This window comes from Mustela lutreola, chromosome 1 (genome assembly GCF_030435805.1).
Source record: "Mustela lutreola isolate mMusLut2 chromosome 1, mMusLut2.pri, whole genome shotgun sequence".
Lineage (NCBI taxonomy): Eukaryota > Metazoa > Chordata > Mammalia > Carnivora > Mustelidae > Mustela > Mustela lutreola.
The window spans coordinates 247831648-247853536 of NC_081290.1; the positions used below are offsets into that span (position 1 = coordinate 247831648).

At 46.5% G+C, this 21889-nt stretch overlaps 2 protein-coding genes across 6 annotated transcripts in view; one reads left to right on the forward strand and one right to left on the reverse strand.

Annotated features, from left to right (window-relative positions):
* Positions 1-1322: 1322 nt before the first annotated feature.
* On the forward strand, positions 1323-6512 carry LOC131810105 (serum amyloid A-2 protein-like). 2 transcript variants are annotated; one of them, XM_059137732.1, is made up of 4 exons: positions 1323-1467; positions 3294-3395; positions 5687-5825; positions 6213-6512. In XM_059137732.1, the coding sequence occupies exons 2-4, from the start codon at positions 3305-3307 to the stop codon at positions 6373-6375; spliced, it is 393 nt and encodes a 130-aa protein (XP_058993715.1). In that variant the 5' UTR covers positions 1323-1467; positions 3294-3304; the 3' UTR covers positions 6376-6512. The 2 variants fall into 2 exon arrangements, with proteins under 2 accessions (XP_058993715.1, XP_058993721.1); XM_059137738.1 differs by having other exon boundaries at positions 1343-1467; positions 3301-3395.
* Positions 6513-18811: 12299 nt separating this feature from the next.
* HPS5 (HPS5 biogenesis of lysosomal organelles complex 2 subunit 2) overlaps positions 18812-21889 on the reverse strand; it is a 46720-nt gene continuing 43642 nt past the window's right edge. For 2 of the 4 annotated variants that reach the window (XM_059137751.1, XM_059137753.1), the window contains exons 22-23: positions 21561-21831; positions 18812-19675 (exon numbers count right to left, since the gene is read on the reverse strand). In XM_059137751.1, the coding sequence (XP_058993734.1) occupies positions 19600-19675; positions 21561-21831 (347 nt within the window). In that variant the 3' untranslated portion in view covers positions 18812-19599. Of the gene's footprint in view, positions 19728-21560; positions 21832-21889 lie in introns of all 4 variants that reach the window. The other 2 variants (XM_059137757.1, XM_059137763.1) reach the window with 2 other exon arrangements.

Here is a 21889-nt window from a genome sequence, read left to right on the forward strand (position 1 = left end):
GGGAGGGGGTAGATGAGGGGACCAGGGCCCCCATCCCTCTGATAAGGCCTGCATGCAATTGCTTCCCACCATCATTTTCCTAAACTCCCAGAGGAAAACCCAGTCCTGTTCTTCCAGCCAAAACAGCTGTTCTGCATGTTCGCAACCTCCCAGCTTTCTTGCTCTGCATCCAACTTTCTCTGCATCCTTCCGGAATCTTCTAGTCTCATCATTTAGCAGCCAATTGGCTATTTCCTGATCACTTCTAGGATATGTCATTTCTCCGTGACAAGTTCAATGTTACTGACCCACGATGTCCCCCATTAGAGCCTGCCATTAGGAGCTCCCACAGCCACTGGTCATGAACACACTCGAGTCTGAAGGACTCCCTTTTCCAGCATCCAGGCCACCACGCTGGTGCTGGAAGCTTTCCGTTCCCGGTCCTTCCTGTCCTACCCCTGCTCCCCGGGGACCCAGCTTCTCCTTATCTCTTCCTTCAGTGGAGCCTGTTTGCTCTTCCATTCGCCTTCTATGCTCATTCTTTAGACAATCAAATCTCTTGTCTAATATTGATTACTCTTCACACCCATTGTCAGTACCTCATTGTGTTGGGAAGGAAATCTTTCCTCACCAGGAAGGAGACTGAAAACAGGCAGAAAACCCCAAGTTTGCTGCACTCTGGAAGCTGCCAGGTTGCACAACCTGGGAAATTAGATGGGAATGTTGGGTCCCCCCCAAAATCGGTACCCCAATAATGGGTCCATGATTAAGGGAGCAAGACTGATACAAAGCAAAAGTCAAGCAAAGCTTTATTTCGTGCCAAGCATCAAGAATCAAACCTATGGTCAAACAGACCCGTCGGGGCCACCCCTTACAGAGAGGATGACCCCTCCCTGCTTTCCAGACTAACTTTTATAGAGCAAAGGCCATGTGGTTGGGCCTGGCCATGCACAGGTGGCCAATGAGATTGTAACACACAGAGAAAGCTGCACAGTCCTGCTAGGTGACCAACTGAATTACAATTTACCCTAGTAGACATTTGAACCAGCCTATCACCTAGTTCAGAATTGGCGCCCAAAAGATGCCCAGAGGGAGGGGCCCATACTCCTTGGTATGCGCCCCCACTGATTGAATACCTCCACCTGGCCTGACCCACCCTTGTACTTGGACTTTGTTATGTGGGACTGGTTTCCAGGACTTGTTTTTAAGTAAGTTCCCCTGGAGCAAAGTCAATTTAAGTTTAAAGCAAAATGGCAGTTCAACTGGGGTGGGGCTGCTCTGGCTGAATAGACCCTTAGAGGAACAAGGAAGGAGCCTGTTGTGCAAGCTGCTGGGTTCTGGCCAAGGAAAATTTCCCAAATTTCAGGGTTTGGCTTCAAACCTGTCTTTCCCCTTGTTCCCCCAGCACAGCCCCAGCATATAAAGTGCAGGCATTTCTCATAGGAAGCTCAGCTTCACCGGGAGATCTGCGGGAAGCCACAGCCCAAGGTAAGGTGCTAGAATTTTTCCAACACTTGTTCTCTGCAGATTCCCTTTCCCCACAGCATTCCTGGGCTGTGTCCCAGCTCTCTGCTTCCTCCCTGCGTCTCGTAGCCTGACAATTAGGAGTCAGCAGATGTGAATGCTTTCTGGGACTGGGATTTAGTCGTGTACTTCCTCGGTGGGGGCTCTGGGATGGGTAGAGCAGGCGTTCCACCAATATTTGTGCATTGTTTCACTCATCTCATTCTACAGACTGGTATATGGTCACGCAATGCCCAGACGTTTCTTTGGAAGTTTTTTTTATACATTGGGTGTCAGGGCTCATAGGTGAGGATTGAAATGCAAAGTGGTTTCTTTTTCTATCTTTTTTTTTTTTTTTATAGATTTGGTGTTTTTTTTAATTGTTTATTTGACAGACAGAGATCACAGGTAGGCAGAAAGGCAGGCAGACGGAGAAGGGGAAGCAGGCTCCCTGCTAAGCAGAGAGCCCGATACGGGGACTCGATCCCAGTGATGAGGGAGCAGGAGGCTGGCTGAGGACAAAGCAAAAGCTGGCACCTTGCACCCCCTTCTCCACCCGCTCCCCTCGGTAATATGTGTGACATTCCTCAGGCACCCCTGACTGACTGCCCTAAAAGAAAAACAAATAGTTAACTTGCAGAGATCACAATCCTGCAAGACAGGAATCTCCCTTGGTTTACCAATGTCCTAGAGATTTACAACAAAGAAGCTATCTTAACAATAGCACAATTTCCAGAGGCAAATAACTCAGTTCCTCAAGCCCTAAATAAAGTTAAATTTCTTCTAAACCCAAATCTTACTAACAAGGACACTTGATAGGAGAAATGTGAAACTTTATCTCTAGATCTCCAAGATAGTTTCGAGAATCATTCCCAAGCATATGGCCCATTGGATCTCACAAGAACGATCTAAAGGATCTCACAAGAAGATTTTTACTAATAGTAATAAATAACCTTTCTCCCAACAATAGCTAGCCCCTCAAGGTCCTGGAGACCTAGCTTCCAAAATTCCTTAGAGACTAACATCTCCCCCTTTGTTCTCACCTATATAATCAGCCACTCCTCAGGATAATGGCGCAGCAGCTCTTCTGCCCACGGGTCCTGTCCCCGTACTTTAATAAACCACCATTTTGCACCAAAGATGTCTCAAGAATTCTTTCTTGGTCATTGGCTCTGGACCCCAGCCCACCAAACCTCACCTAGGTTTTAGAACTTCATCACAGGACCCTGAGATCATGACCTGAGCCGAAAGCAGAGGCTTTAACCCACTGAGCCACCCAGGCGCCCCGCATAGTGGTTTCTATCAGGAGTGGGTTAAGCATCTGCCTTCAGCTCAGGTCACGATCCCAGGGCCCTGGGATCGAGTCCCATCTCGGGCTCTCTACTCGGCAGGAAGCCTGCTTCCTCCTCTCTCTCTCTACCTGCCTCTCTCCTACTCGTAACCTCTGTCAACTAAATAAATAAATTCTTAAAAAAAAAAAAAAAGTGCAGCGCAGTCTCTCATGCTGGGATTCCAATGAGGCAAGTGGAAATGGACAAGTGGACCCTTTGGAATTCTCTATGTATCTATGTATCGCCTGCCTAATATATGTATACATACTGTCTACCTCTTTCTACACATACGTACATACATATATATATATACACGGATGTATGTGTACACATATGCATGTGTGTCTGTGTGTGTGGATATATAGATAGAGATAATCCTGAGTGTGGCTCAGTTTTGAAATACAATAGGTCAACATCACCCCTCCCCCCAAATCAGACCAAACAAAAACTAAACACCTGTCATCTTTGTGTGTCTTTGAGTCTGTAGCAGGATGAAGCTTGTCCTGGGCATCCTCTTGTGCTCCCTGGTCCTGGGCGTCAGCAGCCAAAGATGGTTAGGCTTCCTCAAGGAAGCTGGCCAAGGTAAGGTCAAAAGCATGGGAGCAGGGGGAGGCTGCCCCTGGATTCCCTCCAGGATTGCCCAGAGCGGAGGCCATGTCTACACAGGCCAAAGGCCACAAGTGGGAAAAGAAGCATGGTTTTCAAGATAGCAGTTTCCCAGGCTTTTTTTCTTTTTTTCTTTTTTTTTTTTTTAAAGATTTTATTTATTTATTTGACAGACAGAGATCACAAGTAGGCACAGCAGCAGGCAGAGAGAGAGGAGGAAACAGGCTCCATGCTGAGCAGAGAGCCCGATGCGGGGCCCGATCCCAGGACCCCGGGATCACGACCCGAGCCGAAGGCAGAGGCTTCAACCCACTGAGCCACCCAGGTGCCCCCCCAGGCTTTTTTTCTTAAACTGAACTATATCTGACATATAACATTGAATACCTTTAAGGTGTATGTCATGTTAATTTGATGCATTTATATATTTAATCTGATTGCCACTGTAGCTATAATTAGCACCTCTATCATGTTACATAATTATCCCTTCTTTTTAGGAGTTGAAGTAATTAACTAGACTATAGCATATTTCATAATTACAATATTGTTTGGTGTTCATTATACTGTGCATTAGGTCTCTAGGGCTTACTTACTACACATGGCCGTTCTCCTTAAACCACATCTGTCCTATCGCTCCACCCCTGGCTTTTCTAGGCAGCATTGCACTCTTCCAGGGGATCCCCAGGCTGGAGGCCACTGAGTTTAGGGCTTCAACTTGGAGCAGGAGCAGGAAGAGAGGTGGGGTCCACGGTGCCCGTGCCCTCCTTACAATTGGGACGCGAGCGCCACCTAGCGGGAAGTCAGGGACCACTTGTGGCTGGGTTTCAGGCTGCCAGGAAAGGGGGACCTCATTCCTTCCAGGAGTCACTGAGCTGGGCCTGTGCTAGGCACTGTTCTAAGAGTTTTGTGTGGATGAATGAATTTGTTTTCATCCTCAGGTTTTAATCTGTAGCCCTGCAGTGTAGAGGCCATAATCCCTTGACAGAGGACCTGAGGCACAAAATAATGAAGAGTCTGACAAAGTCCTCAAGCAGAACTGGATGGCCCCCGTGGTAGAGCTCCCCAGACCTTGATAGAACAGCGCTGTCCTGCCTCCCAGACCAGAGAGTGCATGGCCCACGGTGTGGGCGGGGGGGGGGGGGTGTTTTTTGGGATCACACAGCCTCTTGTGTATCTGAGCAAATGGCAGACACGCCCTGGGAGAGGCAGAGGGCCACGCTGCAGAGCTCCGCTCCCCACAGTCAACAGGCACAAGGAATTAGGTGATGGTGGTTCTGAGGGCCTGGGGCTTGGCTGGGCAGGGGAGCAAGAGGAACACAACTTAGCAGTCAGACTCAGTGCCACGATTTGTGTATTGCACAACATCATTTATCTTTATTTTTGTTTTTTGGTGAGAGTCACTGATTACTGCTTTGAGGGTTTACTGTCGATCCTTTGAAATTCTCACAGGCACAGCTGTAGCCTGATCAGATTCCTTCAGTCTGTAACTCGCTTGCTCTTCCTCTTCCCTAGTCCCATTCCTGGGTTTGTCCCAGACTTCCTAAAGCCCAGAGCGGTGATAGCATCCTGGGCAACTACAGCCTTCCAGAAGTTCTATGCGTATTTTCTCAGTTTGTCTGCACAAGCACTCTGTGGAAGTCAATACTCTTCCATTTACTGGGGAGAACACTGGACTTTAGAGCTGGTGGGTCAGTTGCTCTTTTTCTGCCTTGATGGTGACCCCATTTCTATAAAGTTCCCTTGGGGGAACTCATCTTTATCAATTACATTTATGATTGAGTTTGGTCAATTCTGGTGCCACCTAAGCCCCGGATATTCTGACGTACACAGGCCTGAGTTGTCTTCACGCTGCTCACAGGGAGGAATTTCTCCCGCCGACTGGGTTGGGAGCCCTCTGGGTCAGCAGCCTCCTTCAGACTTGCCTTTGTCCTCATGCCCCAGTCCAAGGGGCCCCTGTCCTTCCCAGGTAGAGAGGTTCCCTTGTACAAGAAGCATCCCTTAAAGATGACCCCACCTCCTGTTCACACACATCACACACACTCAAAAACCAAGTAGCAAAGTACTTAGAATGGACTCACAGAGAATAAAACTTGCACCCAGTGTGATTCTCCTAACATTCGCCCAGGGGGGTGAAAAGTAAAGGAATATTTATCTCAGCCAATAAAATGTCTGAGGATTTTGTCAAAGGCTGAAGTCTTAGAATCACTGGGAGAAAAACTTTTTCTCTATTTTGCCAAGAGAGGATCACTTCCATTTTCTTTCCTTTCCAGGGGCTAGAGACATGTATAGAGCCTACTCTGACATGAGAGAAGCCAATTACAAAAATTCGGACAAATACTTCCATGCCCGCGGGAACTATGATGCTGCACAAAGGGGCCCTGGGGGCGCCTGGGCTGCTAAAGTCATCAGGTAACAAGGGCCCCGGGGATGCAGGGATGGCCTGGCTGAGCATGGCGGCCTTAGAGAGCCAGGAAGGGCCTACAGTAGAGAAGCTTCCTGTAGAGACAGCGGCTCCTGGTCCTCTTGCCCACCCTCCCGTCTGTGCCCAGTGTGGGGTCTGACTGGCTGGCAGAGCCAGAGCAAGGCCAGTGGGAATGGGGGCCTCCCACCGTCCTGCTGTGGGCACGGGGACCAGCCTGGGCTGACCTGGGCTGTGTGTGCAGCAGGGTCCGTGTTTCAGCCCCTCTGGCCTGGGCTCCTCTCAGCCATCCCTCGGAAAGAGAAGGGATTGGTGGGGGCGGGGGCCTGTTGCTCAGCAGCCCCTAATGAGTCTCCACCTGCCTTCCTCCATTCCAGTGATGCCAGAGAGAGTTCTCAGAGAGTCACAGACCTTTTCAAGTATGGAGACAGCGGCCACGGAGTGGAGGATTCGAAGGCTGACCAGGCTGCCAACGAATGGGGCCGGAGTGGCAAAGACCCCAACCACTTCCGACCCCCTGGCCTGCCTAGCAAGTACTGAGCTTTCCCTTGGCTCTGCCCTGGGGAGATGGGCTGTGAGGACCCTGAGGGCAGGAACACCCAGTCATTGAGTTCTCTGTCCCCAGAGGCGGGGGGAGGGCACCTAATAGGTGTCTAATAAATGCTTAATGAGACTGACTTGAAAAGTGTGTGTTACTCTTGGGTATAAGGACTGCTTGTTTGCTCCCCAGGAGTGAAGGCTGGACATCTCCACCCTGAGCGGGCAGAGCCTGGGCCCCTGTTTGATGTGGTGGGGAGGAAATCTCAGCGTCACAGGGACAGACGCCCTGCACTCACCCATCCCCAATCAGATCTACTCCCCTGTCCAGGCCCCTCTAGTTGCACTTGTGCTATTTCCAGGTCCTTCCACGCCAGACCCCTCACTGCTGTCCGTGGTGTCCTGTCACTTTCTCTGACTTCAGTGTCTAGTTCCTTTTGTCTTGTGCCTTAGTGCTCTCTGTCCCTGGGGTCAGGGGACTCAGCTGTGGGAGGACGGGATGGTGGCATCCTGATCTGGCCACTGTCACTTTGATCCTCTGTTGGTTTCTCAGCGGGGCCGTCAAATCCAGTGAAAACCAGTTTCTGTCCCTGCCTTCTAAGAACCCTGCCCGGAGAAGCTTTTCTCCACCTTATTTCACACAAAACCTCCCAGGAACAAAACATGCCAGGAAATGGTGGCACAGGGACATCATCAACATCTGGCAAGTTTTGTTGTCACCTCATCTGGGGACTTTCTTGCTCATCCACTTTGACTTGTGGCACCCAGCAAACTTTTGCTGCCAAGCCAAGTACTAAGGCCACACACTTTCTAACAAGACCTTAACGTCGGCCTTGTGAGGAGGGCCTGTCCTGAATTCATCCTTCCTTTATTTTTTTATCCCTTAATAGCCAATCTTCTGCAACTATAGAATAATTCTTTATGTTAAACCCTCCCTCTTCGTATCACTGCTCAGTTTCTGTCTCCTGACTGGCTAATAACAGGGTCTCCAATCTGGGGGGTAGGAGAGGGTTTGCATGGGCTCGCCCCTTTGATACCCACAGCACGGAGGACAAGACCTCTCATCTCCTCTCTCCGCCTCTTACTCTTACCGGGCTGAGGCCTCTCCAGGTGTTTTGTTGCTATTCTCAGACCTCTCTGTGTCCCCATCTCTTCATTGCCCAGTCACCTGTGTCCTGTCCTCTGCTCTGCCTCTGCACCTTGTCCCTCAGCAGACTCTCTCCATCAGGCTTTTGGGAAGCCTCATCCCAGGGGTTCTGGCAACTGATGTCTTGGCCTCCCCAACAGCAGCCCTTGTCTCTGATGACATTGGTTCTAAAGATTTTTTTTTTTTTTTTTTTAACTTAAGAGGCAGAGAAAGAGCAGGGGGAATGGCAGAGGGAGAGGGAGAAGCAGACCCTGCCGAGCAGGGATCCTGGCCTGCGGCTCCCTCCTGGCCTCCGGGACCATGACCCAAGCCAAAGGCAGATGCTTAACCAACTGGGCCACCCAGGTGCCCCTCTGATGACATTTTTAACCAGTTCTTTTTGGTCCTACCTGAGGAATTAGTTTTTCTCATCTTTATTCCTACTGTCCTTAAACTCAGATCCCAATAAAAATTCTACTTCTTTGAAGAACCTTTCCAGTAGCCCGGGCAGCACACGGGCTCTCACAGAGCTTCAGTCATACCTGCAGGCTCGTCTTTACCTCATCCCCTCCGTTCCTTTCATGTGTCAGTCCCCCGGATAGATTCCAAGCCTCTTTTTTTTTTTTTTAAAGATTTTATTTATTTATTTGACAGACAGAGATCACAAGCAGGCAGACAGGCAGGCAGAGAGAGGGAGAGGAGGAAACAGGCTCCCTGCTGAGCAGAGAGCCCGACGCGGGACTCGATCCCAGGACCCTGAGATCATGACCTGAGCTGAAGGCAGCGGCTTAACCCACTGAGCCACCCAGGCGCCCGGATTCTAAGCCTCTTTAACATAACTCCCAACCGAACAGTAGTTTACAGTTCATAATACACTTTCATCCTATTTTCTTTTTTTTTAAAGATTTTATTTATTTATTTGACAGAGAGAGAACACAAGCAGGCAGAGAAGCAGGCAGAGAGAGAGGAGGAAGCAGGCTCCCTGCTGAGCAGAGAGCCCGAAGCGGGACTCGATCCCAGGACCCTGAGATCATGACCCGAGCCGAAGGCAGCGGCTTAACCCACTGAGCCACCCAGGCGCCCCTTTCCTATTTTCTTTTTTAAGAAATGTTTTATTTATTTAACAGAGACAGAGACAGAGACAGAGCGATCACAAGCAGGCAGAGAGGCAGGCAGAGAGAGAGGGGAAAGCAGGCTCCCTGCTGAGCAAGGAGACTGATGTGGGACTCTATCTCAGGACCCTGAGATCATGACCTGAGCTGAAGGCAGAGGCTTAACCCACGGAGCCACCCAGGTGCCCTCCATCCTATTTCCTACATGACTTTTCTTCTGACAAGGTCCAATGTTCTAGAAAGGAAGCCAGATACGCACATAGATGCTTACAACACACTTTAATTAAGAGCCTCCATGGAAGCACACGGGAGGCAACCTCAGCTCTGCCAGGGTGGGGGAGGCTGGTGAATACTAATTACACAGAGTAGCCACCATTTTCTTTGTTTGCAGATGCCAAACCATCCTCTATACTGTACGTGTCTTATTTGATGTAAGCCACACAGAGTCTTTGGGGTTAGCTGGAGAAACCCTGGTGGGGAGGTACATAATTAGGACGGTGTCCGGGGTTGCACACAGCATGGGTGCAGAGCCAGGACCACAGGCTGGAGTGTTCGGCACCACCTGCCTTTTCCCGCCTTCTTAAAAGATGCCCTCAACTGCCTTCATGGCTTTGCGCGCTCCTTTGTCACACCCTCCTGGCCCATGGTCTTCCCTCAGTGCCACCAAAAGGTCAAGCTCTAGTTTGCCACGGTGCCTCATACACTCGATCCATCTGCTCTTCCCATGGCTGCTCCCTTCTTAGCCTGTGTCTCTCACGGGAACTCTCTCCAGAGAGTCCTTCTCTGACTGCTCTGAGTCACCTACTGTAGCTATTCTCTCCTTCCTATTATTAATATGTAGTGATTTTTTTCATTCTTTATGTTCTTCTGTTACTGTTTTTTGTTTTGATGGCTTTCTTGGTCCAGCTTCCATCCTAGGTTGTAACAATTTCTGTCTTATTTAGCTTTAAGTATCTGGCACGAAGCAAAGTATCTGGTGCATAACAGAACCTCAACACTGAATGAATGAATGAATGGTTGAAATAATTTACTTTTTAATTGATTAGCCAAAAGGAGGGGATGAGGTCAAGCTCACTGATGACGGTTAACCTGAAAAGAAGCAAGGAGGTACTCCTGAGAAAGGGAGGAAGGTAAACAGAGGGCAGTGAGGAGACGCAGAACATTTTGGGACGGGGGGTGAGGAATCTGAGGGAATGTAGTTGTAGCTGCTATTATTGTACATTATTGTCCCCAGGACCCATCACAAAGGGCAAAAAGCATGTGTATTGGAGTGCCTGGTGGCTCAGTGGGCTAAAGCCTCTGCCTTCAGCTCAGGTCATGATCTCAGGGTCCTGGGATCAAGGCCTGCATTGGGCTCTCTGCCCAACAAGGAGCCTGCTTCCCCTGCGCTCTCTGTCTGCTGCTCTGTCTTCTTGTGATCTTTCTCTGTCAAATAAGTGAATAAAAATCTTTTAAAAAAGACTCCATTAAAAAAAAAGCATGTCTATCTTGTTGTATGTCCTCCTCGTTACCCAGAGTACCTAACAGAGCTCCTGGCACATGGTAGATGCTCAATAAACACTTAATGAATGAATGAATGAAGCAGGAGGAAAAGTATTCTGCAGAGGATGGCAGGCCTGGGAGCAGCGTTTGGGATATGTGGAGGGTATTTGGTATTTGATACCAAATACCAAATTTTGGTCTGCAGAATGTGGTGATGTTAAAGATCAGTATCCAAATCTATACCAAAATCTCCACTAAAGTTCCATCTAAACTGACATAATCTCACTTTATCATAGAAAAAGTCCTTTCCTCTAGCAATGCTTTGCAAGCTTTCTCATTAAAAATGAGAACTGTGACTCCCAGTCATGGCTTTTGAATGTGTCCACTTGGCTGGGCTGAACTATCCCCTCACACTTCTCCGTGAGGCCAGCTGGATGGCCAGTAGGAGATACTCCCTGCCCAGGGTTAAAGGATGAAGGGGAGCCAGAGCCACTTTGCTGTATACACACGTCTTCCTTCGGTTATTCAAACACTAATTTACATGCTGCTGTATTTTGCAGACATGGTTGAAGTGTTTAATAAATTATCTTTAATCCAATGGGTGATTATCCTAGGTGGAACTTGTTTTTTCAGTCAGAAGGCCTTTAGAAAAAGGCTTAACTCTTCCTTGACCTGCTCTCCAAATAGGTACTGGGCCTACAATTGCTCTCCTTTCCCTTGGATCTTGCCATCCTGCCTGCCTCTCCTGACTGTTTGGCCAGCCCCTACAACTCTGCAAGCCAGCTCCTTGTAATAAGGCCATTAATATATACATCTATGGCCTATTGGTTCGACTTCTCTGGTCAAACTCTGACACAGAATTTGGTACTATAAGTTGGTTTAGAGGAACAGGATCATAGAGATAGGTCTAGATTTAGATCTCTCACAAGGAATTGGCTTATGCAATGGCAGGGGCTGGCTAAGGAGGCCCAGAGTCTACAGCGAAGACCTGTTTTTCGTGCAACCAAGCAGGGAGGATCACAAGCAGGCTGGAAGTCCACAGGTGTGGGCTCAAGCTCTTGTCTACAGGTGGAATATTCTCTCCCTTGGGTGGTTCTTCTCTTTGGATCTAGTCTTTTAGACCACCAGAACTTCAAGTCACAAGGACAGAAAACAAAAAATTTTGCTAGTGGATCAGTAGGGGTAATAGTGAGAGAAACTACTAAAATGATACTTCCTTGCCTTCATTCCTGGACTCATGAAATGTGGCTATGGGAGAAACAGTACCATATATTGGAAACTGATTTAAAGCACATACCATAAGGGTGGCGGGGGGGGGGGCATTGCCTCATCCCTTGCAGGGATTATGATAATGGTGTTGCTCTCTAGCTAGAACTGTGGTTGAGTTTTCAAAACATTATTCCACCACTCTACCCAGCCGGCTACTTCAGGATAATAGGGAACATGGTTAAACCAGTGAATTCCAGGAGCATAGTCCCACTGCCACGTTTTATTTGTTGCAGACGAGTTCTTTAACCAGAGTAATACTGTATAAAACAAATACCATGGTAGTGCATAAGGCATTCAGTAAGTCCACAGACTTTGGAAGAAGCACTGGATGCAAGGAAGACCAATCTATACCCATTGTGTCTATTCCATTAAGAAAAAGCATTGTCCCTTCCATGACCAAAGTAGCAGCATTATTCAAAATATGCAAGAAATAGATGCAACTCAAGTATTTATCAATAATGAGTGTTTAAACAAAATGTGGTATATTCATACAACAGAATGATATTCAGCCGTAACAGGAACGAAGTACTAATACATGCTACATGAATGAACCTTGAAAACATTAGGCTAAATAAGAGAAGCCAAACATAAGAGGTTATATATGATTTTATTTTTATGAAATTTCCAGAAATGACAAATCCAGAGAAGAAAGATTAGTGGTTGCTATGGCCTGGAAGGAGGGGGAGTAGGGAGTGACTGCTAGAGTATGAAGTTTCCTTTTGGCATGATGGAAATATTCTGGAATTACACGGAGGTGAAGAATGCACAATACTGTGAATATACTAGAAACCTCTGAACTGAACACTCAGAGAGGGTGAATTTTATGGTATGTGAATTACATCTCAACTAAAAAACTGTATGAGGAAAAAAATGTAAATAACAGACTAGGGCCTGGGGCGGGGGTGGGGTGGGGGAAGGAGAGAACATTCATCAAATAATACGAATGATTTAATATGACCATAAAATAGAATACTATGTGGTCATTTCAGGTAATACCCATTTTACCCAGGGGAGTTTTTTAAAAATTCTGTTTAGTATTATTTTGATAATACAACAAAAGAATCTGTTGTTTATCTTATGCATAGGGAATTTTGTAAAAAATATTATTACCATCTCCATATGAAAAAAGAAAAGCACAACTCTTGCTATGTTTAGTGTGAAATATTAACTATGTTTTGGTGAAAAAATAAGAACCAGGATTACTGGGATTAGCCAGGAGAGTATTTTAATAATAATACTAGTCATAATGGCTAATATTTACTGAGCTCGTTCTAGTCCCAGTTGGCCACAGCTCTATGGGGCAGATTATTTTTCAGATGAGGACACCAAGGGGCAAAGAGACTGAGTAACCTGCTCAAGATCACAGAGCTAATGCGTGGTAAAGCCAGGATTTGAACACAGGAAGTCTGGCTTGAGGCTCCTCCCTTAACCTACACCACTACTTCCTTGGACAGTATTAATACATAATAATTAAAATTCCCAGTTCTCTGATAGGGACTTACAGTTAATAGAACAGCTTGGAATCTGCTTGGCATTTGGGCCACCATCTGAACGAGCCCTGGGCCCTCTGGATCTCTCACTATTGGATAAATATAGCCGTGCCATGCTCCCCTGTACCCCAGTTTATAGTTGGAGGGCTGCCTGGAGGTTAGACAGGGAGGAGCCTCCAGTACTTTCTATAGCAAGCTATGAGCTGAGCTGCATGTGCAGGTAGGGAGATAGGTCAGGGGGTTTAGTTCTGGGGAACTGAGGGCATCAGGGTAGGAGGAAGGATAGGAAGTGGGTCATGTCAGGGGAGAAACAATCTATCTACTTTTTCTTACCTAATGGACCCCTAACTTGAATAGTGGATTAAGTCTAAGTGATAAAGCCTCAAATAGAAGAATCCTCCCACCTCCTGCCTTCCTCACTCCCACCGCCTCCCCTAGGTTCTCAGGTACTTTACTGGGAAACAACCCCACGGAGCAGACATGAGAGACAGGGTTGTAGATCATGGGAGGAGCATGGCCAAGAGAAGGATGTATTATAGGGCAGGCCACAAGTAAGAGCCTTAGAGCTGGAGCTCAATCCCACTGGGACATCCTGAAGATGCAGTACCAGATGCCTGAGCCCTATCCACCAGGATTCAAAAAAGAAAAGCACCTATCAACTGGCTTCCATTTCTACTGGTCAAATGTGAACCCTAGAGTATTAGGGTTCCTGCACTTCGTGGTTGTGCACATGTGAGTACCGAGGGCTTCCCTAGTGTAGGAAACAGAAGCCCTATGGAACAGACCCAAAGCAAGGTGCTGCCCAGCTGCTCCTGCAGGAAAAGGACCCAAGCCCATGTGGGATTGTCAGAGAACGGGCTGCAGGAAGACGAGGGGGCCACAGGATCTGAGGTAGTACATAAGCCAGACCTGATATACCATAACCCTGTGCTTTTCTAAAGCTCATGGAAAAGCACAGGGATCTCCAAGGCATGTAGAGTAAATTCACTCTGGAAGGAAGGCACTGATGGGATGTTCAGTTGAAGATAAGAGAGGAGAGGAAAAGGCACTGGTTAGCCAAGGGGAGGGGGAGGGAAGCAGGAAGGGCAGAGAAATGTAAACTAATGGACTTGTGAAATGGGGAGCCATGAACCTAGTGGTGCCACACAGACAGAGTCCACCCCAGGGGGACAGGATCTGGAGCACAGTGCTCTCTGAGAGACTGGGAAAGCTATGGGGTTGGTGACATTCTTAGCAACAAGACTGGATCTCCAGCACACCATGTAATATTTTGCTTAAGACAACTTGCTTTTGTTCTCTTATAACAGAAGTTTTTTAGAAGTTGGGGTAGAATCAGGGTGATGTGATCACCGTTTCAGTTAGGGGATCTGAGGAACATATGAGCCACAACGTCCCCAGTGGGGGGTAAGTTTCAAGGGCAATAAGAAGCAAGTTTTTGTTAGCTAGGGGCTGCCTCTGGTCAGCCTGACCGGCACGGCCTTGGCTCCTCCTTCTCTCCAGTCCCCTAGGTCATAAGGGCCATTCCAGCTGGCACCCACCAGCACAGAGGAGGGGGGACCAGAGAGCCTAAGCTTAAGTCTGACATGGTCAGAGGCCAGTTTCCTGGCACACTTCACAGAAGGCTATTTCTCCATAATTATTTAAGTTGAAATAAACTGAGAACAGAACAGACTGTGAGACCGGTTCTACTTCCCTTCCTTCAATTAGACTAAAGCTAACTTGCTGTCACAGAGATTCAGTAGCTTAAGGAATGCAAAGATTTATGTTCCGCTTAACATGGCAAGTAATCCACCTGCTGGCGCCTTGGCTCCTTCCAAATTGCTGCTTTACCAGCTTTTAGCCCAAGCCTTGCTACCCAAAGGGCAATCCAAGGAAGCATGGCCTGGGAATCTCCTGGAAACGTATAATCTCAGACTCCACCTTAGATCTTCTATGGCAGCCAGAGCCAGTTACTTAATATGGGGTTCCCAAAGCAAAAGAAGAATGTGGAGAACCTTATTCAGAAATCAATTAAAATTCCAAGATGTTGGGGACGTCTGGGTGGCACAATCAGGTCAGCACCTGCCTCTGGCTCAGGTCATGATCCAAGTCCTGGGATCGAGTCCTGTATCGGGCTCCTTGCTCAGTTGGGAGCTTGCTTCTCCCTCTCCCTCTGGTGCTCCCCCTGCTTGTGCGCACGCGCTCTCTCATTCTCTCTTCTCTCAGTCTCTCTGAAAAAGAAATAAAATCTAAAAAAAAAAAAAAAAAAACCTTAAAAAAAAACACCCCAAAACACTGACACAAAGTCACTAAACCCAGGTTTTACCTACTGATAACAGGTATAAATATTGCCCACATCACTAGAGGGAAATCAATTTGAATATTCACTATGATTCAGAGTTGTCCATCTAGAAAGATGTATTACTTGGGCAAGATGGGAAAACCACAATCTGGGAAAACATTCTCTGTATTTAGGCCACAGTGGTGCCAGTCAGTATTTTTCTGAGCCCTCTGGAAAGAATTACCATGAAGGATTTTTTTCTGGGCTGCTTCTGTGATCTGCATTTGATCCAGAAGGCCAGGGCTGCCTGGAAACTCCAGACACCACACAGCAGCTGTGTCGCAACTCTACAGTGTTGTTCAGAAGTTTAGTGGAATGCAGAGCCTTCTAAACGAAGGGGTAGGAAAAGCTCTGACCCCACTCTAAAGTTTCTGTTTCCGGGCACAAGGAGAGATGTCAGCCCCTTGTTCGGCCACAGAATGGTTAAGATGATGAAGTCTGTGTTATGCTTATTTTATCACAATGTAAGGTAACCCACACTTGTCATTCAGAGGTTAATTTAAGCAGGGGCCCAACCAGAGGTTCACATGCAGAGCGTATCCAGAAGCAGAGAGCCCAGGATGAGAGATAAACTCTGGAACCGAGAAACTGAACTTGGAAACAAGTCACCAACGGGTCTCAACGACAAGCTCAAGGATTCGGGCTTTATTTGGAAAGCAGAGGGGAGCCACCAAAAGTTACAAATGGGGAAGAGGCCCGATTAAGGCTGTGTCTCAAGAGGACAAGAAATCTGGCGGTGGATCTCTCATTAACCTCCCGTGAGACCAAGTCAGGGGTTTCTAGAGAATTCAAGATCACTCTTCAGCTAAATCTAGGAACAATGTAGGAGTAGGAGGATTAAATCAGACCCTTGATCTGCAGATCCCAGGCCTGGGGCAGGATCCCCGACATCAGTATTTGCCACTAGCTCCTGCGGGGACTCCAATGTGTAGCAAGTTTGTGAGTCACCTGACTTGGGGGGATACCTAGGTGCTTCTATTTTAAGGAGCTAACAGGAGTGGTAGCGGAGGGGAAGGTAGAGTTTGGAAGTGAAGAAAGAAAGGTCATTAAACCTGCTCCGACTGTCCAGGCAGGCAAGAAGGAATGCGAACATGGACCAGCGGCAACAGCAAGTGGGGGAAAAAACTGACCGATGGAAAAACACCACCAACACAGAAGGGAGAGCATTTCCCGAGGGATGGCGCATGAGAGTTGAGGAGGGGAGAGGCAAGGACAGCCACAAGGTTCCGAGCCTTGGGCAGGACAGGGACAAATTTAACACATGCAAGGACATTCTTTTCTTTTCTTTTCTTTTTAAGATTTTATTTATTTGAGAGAGATTTATTGAGATCACAAGCAGGCAGAGAGGCAGGCAGAGAGAGAGGAGGAAGCAGGCTCCCTGCTGAGCAGAGAGCCCGATGTGGGGCTCGATCCCAGGACTCCGAGTTCATGACCCGAGCCAAAGGCAGCGGCTTAACCCACTGAGCCACCCAGGCACCCCTGCAAGGACATTCTTAACTTCAACTTTGGTCCTCCCGCTCTCTCGGAGTCATACAAACCAGCTTACTCGTGTCTGATCACTACTGGGCACAAGGATATTCCAGCCCTTGCACACCACAGCTAACACGTGTTCCCCGCGCACTGTCCCAAGCTCTACTGCCCTGCACTTCAGTCTCATGTGTCTGGGAGAGATGGCTCTCCCTGCACTCTGCGCTGAGCGCCTGATCCATGTTTCACTTTCATCACATTCAGGACTTCCGTCACTTCTCAAACCATCCTGAGTGCTACTGCTGTCCCCATCGTATGGATGAGAAAACTGACACTGACAGAAACAAAGTAACTTCTCCAAGGTCATTTAGGAGACAGAACAACATTCAAAGCTAGACAGCCCGCCTCCGCACCCAAGCTCTTAGCCACTACGCTACCCTATAGCCCTGTTGAAAGTGAGGCCACCCTGCGTCACTCTCTAGAATTTTTAGGCCAGTGAAAGATACAAGTTGTATTGGGAAATACTGCCTAATATCCACTTGACTGTTGAAACTTTATTGCTTAACTGAAGGGGCTTTTTTGCTGTTGCTTGGTTTACTTTGGAAAATAAATTCGAGGATGTGATTTAAAAAAAAAAATTATTATTTATTATTATTATTTTTTTAATGCCAGAAATTTCTCTGTACCCTCTTGGCAAATGAGGACTGCTGTATGATCCCTTAGAGCAATCTGTCAGGAAATGATTGCGCCATCAGGCCAGTTCAAGCCATCTCCTTCTGAGATTTCTTCTGGGTCCTCTTTTGGACAGTCATCATGTGACAACAGAAGCCGATGGCCAGTGAAAGGAGGCATCTTGCCCTTTACCTCAGTACAGACGAACATTTGACATAATCCAATACAGACAAAACCCAGCTGATTCTAGTGGGAAGGTAAGATATTGTGACCGACAGAAATATGTACTTGGCCTTCCTCCCATTTCTGGCATACAGCTCCTAAAAACCCTTGGAATTTCCTAAAAGATGAGCGCCACAGAGGTGTCTTGTAGTACTAATGAGGTGACATTTGGACTGCTCCTAAGGATGGGGGCTGGTTGCCAGTAGAGCCAAGCACGTGATTTAGAGAACTGGAACCTTCAATCCCATCCTCTAAACCACTGCCCCACCCCGACCTCAGGAGGGAGAGAGGGACTGGACATTGAGTTCGATGGCCAGTAACCAGTGATTTAATCAACCACACCCTTGTAACGAAGGCATAAAAAACCCCAAGAACTTGACTCAGAGAATTTCTGGATTGATGACCATGTCATATTCAGAGAAGGTGGAGCTTGGAGCGGGCACGGAAGCTCGTCACACTTTTCCCCAAATTTTGCCCTATGCATCTATTCTATCTGGCTGTTCCCGAGTTGTCCTTATATAGTAAACTGGCAATCTAGTAAATAAACTGTTTCTCTGAGTTCTGGGAGCTGCTCTAGCAATTTAATCAAATTATCAAACCCAAGGAAGGGATCATGAGGACCTCAGATTTATAGCCAGTTGGTCAGAAGTACAGGTAACAACCTGGACATGTAATTAGTGGGCAAAGCGGAGGGCGGAGGTGGGGAGGTAAGGGGATGGAGTGACTGGGTGATGGACATTAAGGGGGTCACATGATGTAATGAGTATTGGGCGTTCATAAGACTAATGAGTCACTGATCTCTACCTCTGACTAACACATTACATGTTAATGAACTGAATTTACATTTAACAAAATAAAATGGAGGGCACTCTTAGGACTGAGCCCTTTACCTGTGGGATCTGATGCTACCTCTGGGTCAGTAGTGTCAGAAATGGGTTGAACTATAGCCACCCAACTGGTGTCAGAGAATTGCTTGGTAAGAGGAAACCACACACAAACACACCCACCCACCCACCCACCCTACTCCCACTTTTGAGCAGAATCGTTAGGTTTTTTATGCTTCCCAAAACTCTATGAAACTGTGTGAGCCTCCTTTCCCTGATAATCTCTTCAACCCATCTGGTTACATAGTATTCGAATATCAAATGGAAGTCTGACAGCCATTTCCGTCTGTAGCTCTCAGTGTTATGACTGAATCATTACATATCCAACTTTTCTTACTCCACATTGAGGTTACCCACACCTTCCTGCAAATTGCTTACAATAAACCTTGTATCTATTCAAATAAAAACAGATTTTACATTTATTATTAACGTTAATGTGCTACAAAGGTACAGGAGCCTGAGGAAGGCATTCTAGTACATGGCTTAAATGACACAAGCGCCTACTACCGTCTTTGTTAGTACTTCGCTTTCCTTTATTATGGCTTTTAAAAAATAATTTTTAAAAGTGCATGATTCCTTTGGGCCACCGTTTAGTAAAGATTAGAGATAAAACATTTCCAGTAATAAATTAGTCATTTGTATATAGGTTCAGATTAGAAAACATCAAATACTAGGAAAAATATTTTTTAAATTAGCTCAATTTAAATATGGGGTCATTTAATGTAAATATCTAACTTGAATGCTCAATGTTTCACTTCTTTGATGTGCTAATTCCATTCTGCCAAGTCTTATTTCAGTAATTTCTCAACTATTCCAGCCTAGATGTAAAAAGAATTCAACTCCTGCCAGTTACTTTATCCGTCTTCATGGAACTGGGAGGAGAAACTTCTGCTCCCTCCATGACAGTCACAACAGGAAACTAATTATCCCAATCCACCAGCAAGGAGAAGGTAATACTGTCGTTCAGAATAAGGCCGGCATGGCTGGGAACTTTCATATTCTGATGCCAGGGCACTTCATTTCACCAGACAAGGACTGATTCCTTTCAAAGTTCAATCCTGGTTGAGAAACACTGAAGGCACAGATGGAGCCACAAATGCAGAAGTGAGGGACACTGACAAAAGTACACCCCGGAAGGGGGCGGGGTTTTCAGGCGGTACCTTTCCTTCAACAGCAAACGCACTCAGGACGTTTGGGAGCATGATTCAGTTTTTCTCACAACGTTGTGACGTGTGCTCAATCTTCTTCCACTAGGCCTGCTGAGACCAGAGAAACCGATCACATTTTTCAAGCATGCTTTGTATCAAGGCTCTGAAATCCCAGAGAAAAGAAACAAGCACATTTAGTTTTTGTTGTCCTTTCTTTACAAGACACTTTTTTAAACACACAGAAAATTAAAGGATTCAAAAAGTTGACTGATCTGTGCATCAAAAGACATGATCAACAGAGTGAAAAGGCATTCTGTCCTATAGGAGAAATTATCTGTACATCATGTATCTGGTAAAGGGTTAATATCCAGAATATACAAAAAATTCAAAAAAGAAAAACAATACGATTAAAAAATAGGAAAAAGGACATGAACAGAGGTCTCCAAAGATAATATACAAACAGCCAACAAGTGTATGAAAAGATGCACAGCACCATTAATCATTAGGGAAATGCAAATAAAAGCCACAGAATCCTCTCACCTCACCCCCATTAGGATGGGTACTGTCAAAAAGAAGTAGCTAGTGTTACTGAGAATATGGAGAAAATGGAACCCTTCTGCACTACTGGTGGGGATGTAAAATGGTAACCCCTATGGAAAACAGTTCCTCAAAAAATTAAAAATAGAATTCCATATAATCTAGCAATCCCACTTCTGGGTACACATCCAAAAGAATTGGAAGCGGGGTCTCAAAGAGACATTTGTACGTCTGTGCTCACAGCAGCTTTACTCCTAAGAGCCATAAGGGGAAGCATCCCACGTTGAATGGATCCACAAAATGCGGTACATCCACACAATGGACTACTTACTATTCAACCCTAAAAAGGAAGGAAATCCTGGCACATGCTCTAATATCAACGAACTTTAAAAACACTATGGTAAGTGAAATAAGCCAGTCATTAAAAAGGCAAGCACCATATGAATTCCCTGATATAAGGTACTTATAATATAGTAGTCCTCCTCCCTTACCCACGGTTTTGTTTTCTATGGTTTCAGATACCCACAGTCAACCATGGTCCAGAAGCCAACAATCCTCCTTCTGATATCCCATCAGAAGATCAAGAGTAGCCGAATACTACGTCACGATGCCTAAGTCACTCCCCTCAGTCCATCTCATCACGTGGGCATTTTATCAACTCCCATTATCACAGGAAGAGGGGTGAGTACGGTACAATAAGATATTTTGAGAGACAAAGAGAGAGAGCAAGAAATGGAGAGGGGGAGAGAGAGAGAGAGAGAAAGACCACATTCATATATATAGCCTTTGTTCTGGTAAGCTGTTATAACTGTTCATTTTATCAGTTATTATTAATCTCTCACTAACTTAAAAATTAAACTTTATCACAGGTATGCCTATATAGGAAACAACCCAGTACATATAGAGGTTCGATATATCCATGGTTTTAGGTATTCACTGGTGGTCTTGGGGAATACCTCCCTTGGATAAGTCAAAATCACAGAGACAAAAGCAGACTGGTGGTTGCCAGAAGCTGCACAGAGGCGGTTTATGAGGAGTTGTTTAATAGGTAAAGTCTAAGTTTTGCAAGATGATATGGATATACTTAACACTACTGAATCAGACACTTTAAAAATGGTTAAGATGGTAAATTTTACGTTATCTGTATTTTACCACCACGAAGAAAACAAAAACAAAAAAAGCCCTGAGACAATGTGACATTTGGTGCTGTCTTTGCAAACTGGTACATATCAGCCCTGGGTATTCACATTGGTCCACAAGGGTCTCGGTCATGACTATGAAACACAGCATTACCTTAGGCTTGTCCTTCAGCAGCAGAGAAGTCTCAGCGCCCTCAGCTACTAGGGAAAGGCTGGGGCTGAGTCATCTCTAGAACCCCACCCCCTTCTGAAAATCTGTGAGCTTCCACATTCCCCAAGTACCTGTGGAAAGGGCGTGACAAGGCGTGACAAGTTATTACCTCTGCCTTTTCTCAGCAATCCTTAGGATATCACAGGTTCTGGTAAACCTCTCTGACAGCTCCACCGTTAAACCACATTCCTGTAGGAGGGTCCAGGCCCGATCTGGGCCCATGGCCTTAGCTAACAGGAGTGCCACATTCTCCATGTTGATGGGGGAAGGTCCATCATTGAAGTTCCCATTTGGTACCTTCTGGGGGCTTGGTTTTGTGCTCTTGTTCTGTACGAGATGTAGGAGAAGCTTCCATTCCTCCACAGTCTCTGGGATCCAACCTACACACATATAGAAACACACAAATGTTGGCTCTAATGGCTCTTAGCACTCTGCCTG

Coding starts and splice junctions, on each gene's coding strand:
- LOC131810105 (XM_059137732.1), top strand. CDS start 3,305: ATGAAGCTTGTCCTGGGCATCCTCTTGTGCTCCCTGGTCCTGGGCGTC. Junction 3,396..5,686: donor CCTCAAGGAAGCTGGCCAAG/GTAAGGTCAAAA, acceptor TTTCCTTTCCAG/GGGCTAGAGACATGTATAGA. Junction 5,826..6,212: donor TGGGCTGCTAAAGTCATCAG/GTAACAAGGGCC, acceptor CCTCCATTCCAG/TGATGCCAGAGAGAGTTCTC.